The sequence below is a fragment of the Apis dorsata genome, unplaced genomic scaffold, assembly GCF_000469605.1.
Source record: "Apis dorsata unplaced genomic scaffold, Apis dorsata 1.3 scaffold_326, whole genome shotgun sequence".
In the NCBI taxonomy this organism is placed as follows: domain Eukaryota; kingdom Metazoa; phylum Arthropoda; class Insecta; order Hymenoptera; family Apidae; genus Apis; species Apis dorsata.
In genome coordinates, this window is record NW_006263594.1 from 330,105 (window position 1) to 335,364 (window position 5,260).

General features: G+C 38.2%; 1 protein-coding gene across 12 annotated transcripts in view; it reads left to right on the top strand.

The window, feature by feature from the left end:
- The window catches only part of LOC102671320, a 27,384-nt gene that overhangs the window by 5,890 nt on the left and 16,234 nt on the right, over positions 1 to 5,260 (top strand). For 10 of the 12 annotated variants that reach the window (XR_004150791.1, XR_004150792.1, XR_004150793.1 and 7 more), the window contains exons 8-12: positions 172 to 525; positions 625 to 681; positions 900 to 1,065; positions 1,230 to 1,457; positions 1,702 to 1,831. Coding sequence is in view for 9 of the 12 variants with exons in the window: in XM_031511466.1 (XP_031367326.1) it covers positions 172 to 525; positions 625 to 681; positions 900 to 1,065; positions 1,230 to 1,457; positions 1,702 to 1,831 (935 nt within the window). In the remaining 3 variants the exon portion in view is untranslated. The remainder of the gene's footprint in view (positions 1 to 171; positions 526 to 624; positions 682 to 899; positions 1,066 to 1,229; positions 1,458 to 1,701; positions 1,832 to 5,260) is intronic. The other 2 variants (XM_031511465.1, XM_006617762.2) reach the window with 2 other exon arrangements.

Sequence of the window (5,260 nt, forward strand, 5' to 3'; positions counted from 1 at the left end):
GAAAAAAAATATTCTATAAATAAATAAAGGGGTGCGTTAACAGGGATGCATGGCGCATGTCAATTTGTATACTCGTCGAACGGAACGTGAACGAAAGTAACGATTCTTTACGACAGCTGAATACAATATTCATCCACACGAATCCCTGCATGAAGCACCTGTTTGTCGTAGGCGGGAGAGCCAGGACCTATTTAGATTCGGAACGTAATCGATGCACAGGTGATATGTCGCCGCCATCGGATAATGTCATCTTCGATAATCAGTGTTACGCGACCACGCCGAGTTCCTCCAATGGAAACTCGGACATGGAGCAACCGACGCACTGCAATTCCCGTCGTTGCAACGGTAGCCAGGCTTATCAACAGCAGAACATGCAATCGGTGTCGACCCCCGGAAGCCCTACCAGCAGGCTATTGCTCGAGTACGAGATGCATCTGAGGAACACACTTGCCAAGGGTATGGACGCTGAGAGTTACAGTTTACGCACTTTCGAGGCGTTGCTCACTCAAAGCATGGAGGATTTAGGTGAGTCCAATTTTTCCAAAGCCAAATTTTTCCCTCCTTTCTCACTTTTCTCTTCTCTTCTGTTCGCGAAAATCAATTTCGAAATTCGATTTGTTTCAGAATTCGCGAAAAATATACCGTTGAACACTCAACGTACGCCTCACGTTTCACGAAGACGTAAGTTTCCTTATCTCTTAGTCGTAACGCTCGTCCCATTTCCCAAATGTGTTTGCACGTGTTCGCGCGCACCTGCGAATCGAATTTACGAGCGTTTCAACTTGATCCCTATTGGTCGTTCGTCGCTATAGAAACGGATAGCGCGGATTCCTTCCCAATTCGTTTCTTTTTCTCCGTACGTACGTGTACGTAAAGCCTCGTTGCTCTTCACTTTCCAGGTTCAAGTTCCAATAAATCGTCGACGTTACCGTTGTCGTATCGTTACGAAAGGCAGAATAGCAAGGACAGGGACGGTTATTACAGCGATCGTAACGAAATGATCAGGGAGAAGAGGGACAGGGAAATCGATCGGGATCGCGGATACCTCAGCGATTATAATTCGAGGCAAGTTGAAACATTCGAAATATTTCTTCCGAAATATATCTCTTCTCATTGCATCTCGAATAATTCGGGGAGCGGGAGAAGGGCAAACTGTATTCTAAACTATCGTCGAATGACGTTAGATATATATATATGTATATATTTTTTTTTTTGGTTGAAAATTGAAGATGCACCAGCTGCGTAGGGGAGTCCGCACGCGCGCAATGGTTTCGACATTCGGACGGATGGCAATCCGGCAGTTCGACCCTCGGCTCCGGCGCCTCAAGCTCGATAAATCCGAGCTACACGGGCCACAAACGGGACTCCCCCTGGGATTCTTTGCCATCGTTGAGACACGAGGGCAGCCTTAACGACAGCGGATACAAATCGAATCGGACGGATTCTTTGGAGCAAAGGTGAACATAACAATATAATTAAATAATAATAATTTTCTCGAACGAAATCTCGTGAACGAATCGTAGAAAAAAAAAAAAAAAAAAAAAAAAAAAAAGAGAAAAAGAATGGGTTAGCATTATTATTATTACTATTATTATTATTATATACGTTAGCAAGTAACGTATCTTCGAGATGTAACACTTTGTGTATGTGTGTGTGTGTGCGCGCGTGCGTGTGTGTGCTTTTTTTTTTCTCACTTTCCAGAGGCACTTTCGATAGACAGGACAGCGTGAGATCGGATTATATGTCCGATCGGGATGGCAGATACGGAATTGTTCAACAAGCTTCCCTGGAGAGCACAGACTCGAGAATTTGCTACTTGACGTCCTCAGAGGTGAGTAGTTGTTGACCTTATCAACCCGATATATCAATATCCCACTTCAGCAATTTCTCTATTGCCTTCGGTTAACCGAACATTTTACAAGATGGAAATAATAATACCCCTTTTGGAGTATGGGCTCCCGACGATAAGAATTTTTACGCGTCGTCGTAATCGAAAGGAAGCCGTGTCGAATCCAATGTTTAATCGACGAGACTTGGACGCGTTCGAAAATTGAGAAATACGACGAATTACGACGCGGGGGGAACGCGATTGGGAAGGGAGAAGGGAGGGAAAATTTATTTTTCTTTTTTTTTTTCTCTTTTTTTTGAAAAATTTTTCTCACGCGAAAAATAATTCCCGTTTCGCATCCCGAATTTAGAACCTATAGACGCGCGGATAAATAAATAAAATTTTATTTATAATTCAGCCGTAAAGTAAATGTCATACAGGTATGAATATATATATATATATATATACACATACATATATATATGAAGCTATATTATACTATATATTTTTTATATATAGCGACCAATGGAGAAAGGATCATGCATGTTAATGAATACAAAGAATCGCGCGGGCATCGATATATAGCGGAAAAAAAAGTCACGTATCTATCCGTTGAACGTCGATAACCTACTGACCCTGTCTACTCTACACATGTCTTGCACGAGTCACCTTTCAGCCTATTTCTATATGCACATACTCGTACTTGAACGTACTTGCTGCTACGCGATGCTTATATCCTTCTTTTTTCCGTTCATTTTTTTTTTTTTTTTTTTTTTTTTTTTTTATAACGCGACATATATCGACAAAGTATTAACAAACGAAGGGGGCAGGGTGAATTTGCTATTCCTGTACGATACATGTACTACGTATACATACAGATTTACACGTATTCCTTCTTTCCTCCCTTTCCAACATATATTCATCATACGTATGTATATATATATATATATATATATATAAACACATATATNGGTGACACTCGCCAAGATCGTCTGGTTGCTTACGCGTCGTCGGGTTGTTCGGTGGCCACGATTCATTGTTGAAACGTTAAATTGTTGTTTTTCCCAACATCGTTGATAGTGAAGTATATGTATATATATATATATATGTATGTATGTATGTATGTATATATATGTATATATAGTTGGATATACGTGCACGTATATACGAGCGTGTACGTATATATGACTGCGGTTCGACTGTTTGGATATCTACAGTTACGGGAGGCCAGGGTCGGTGGAGCTGCAACGAAAGGAGATTGTTTTTACGTTGGATAGATTTTAGGAGATATCCCATCGGAAGGATTGAATTTTACTTGTACTCACTGTTCGACACGTGCTGGCTCACGTGGTGTTGGAAAACGAGCAACGAGCAACTATGAATCTCTTGAGTTGAGTTGTTGTTTCCATTGATTCTTTTTTTTTTTTTTTTGACGTTTCGCGTGTGTACACGCGAATGATCTTAGGGTACCTGGTATAAATATATATATATATATATATTATATTTTCGTTCTCCTCTCTGCTCGACTTAGCAACGATTTTCCAAAAAAAAAAAAAGAATATATATATATGTATATGTAGATTTATGAATTAAAGAGAGAGAGAGAGAGAGAGAGAATATAGGAAGAGAATATACAAATATTTCGACGAATGTTTTTTTTTTCCCCGAAGTACAAAGGAAGAGTGAAGAATTTTGGAACAGATGAATGGATGAATGCGAAGAATGAAAAAGGGATAAATGGAAGGGGAAGAGAAATGAGGGGGCAAAGGATTTGCAGAGGAGATTATTAATTTTAATGATAAATAAGAGGAAGAGAGGAGGGCAAAGTACGTGATTCGTTGTAGATTATATTACAATGTAAATACAACGCTAAAAAGAGAACGTGATAACCGAAGATGTAAAATATTTTTATACAGAGAGATCCTTTCTACGCGTATATTGCAAAAGTATTCTATATATATATATATATACATACATATATATATATTTATCTTTGAGAAGGAAGAAGAAAAACTTATCGATATTACTTTAAGAGAAGAGTATATAAGAATTTTTTGAAATAATCTGTTTCTGTTCGTCGAGTCCGACACCTCCCCTCCCCCTTTAAGGATATCTCATTTATCGCTTGAACTCATTGAAGGGATCGATGAAAGAATATCGAACGAAGAAGGAGAGAATTTTGCGACAGCTGTGAGTGATATAAAAGAAGAAGAGAGTGGATAAGAAGGATAGAAGAGATCCTTTTGAAATTAATAATAATAATAATAATAATAAAAAAAAAAGAAAGGAAAGAAATCAAATATAGTACAAGGTTATATATTCGTGAAATCGTCGATTTTTTTAAAAATAGATTCGTGTTCTAGTTTTACGAAGCAGAAAATAATAATAAAAGAAAAAAAAAGAAGAAGAAGAAGAAGGAGGAGGGATCCTACAGTAGTGATCTGTAAAAGTGCAAAAACGATTTGCCTTAAGAAAAGTAGAGTAATTATCGAATGTACAAATATAATAATAATAATAATAATAATAATAATAATAATAATAATCGAAAGATATTTTCCATCTATCGATCTTCGTATTACACACCTTATATAGCTTTCCCATATGCTGCTTAACGAGCACGTTAGAAGAAGGAAATATCGCTCGTGTCGTGTTTCGAACGAAAACAACGTCGCACGTTGTGACGTGTGAATTATTGAAAAAAAAAAAAAAAAAAAAAGGGAGAAAGAAAAAAGGAAAAATAATTAAAGAGATATATCCCATGCTTCCCCCCCCCCCCTTGTCTGTCATCCCCTCGTCGTCTTATCTTATCTTACATCATACACGATATACGAACCGGAATTGTTTCGAATTGTTGTTCGAGATAGAAGAAAAGAGAAAAAGAAAAAAATGCTTGAAAATATAATATATCGAAGCGTCACCGATTGAGAGGAGGAGGATGCACAATGCACGACGACTGTGCCTGTTTTACTTCGTGTGCACGTTCGTGATCAAGATGTTGCATCTGTTGAGAAAACTGTTCGAGCCGTATACGATAACGTTCACCAAGAAGATAGTGCAAATTTTCAATAGGAGGGAAGAATTCGCGTGAACTCGCGATCCGATATTGCGTAAAGCATACGAATAGAAAACGAAGGAAGCGGCCATCCCCATCCCATCCCAGTTACGATGATTCGTGCAACGTTGGGCAATCTCGAAACTGTCCCCTTTTGCACAGTGAGCGATGGAAAATGGATACTGATTCCTCGACCTCGAATCGAATTAAATAACGAGGAAATCTTTCCCGTGCACGATTGAATTACGACGAAATTAATCGTTATCGTCGATTCTTTCACCCCTATTCCTCCTCCTCCTCCTCCCCCCGTCCAAAAGACAATAATAATAATAATAATAATAATAATAATAATAATAATAATAATAATAATAATAATAATA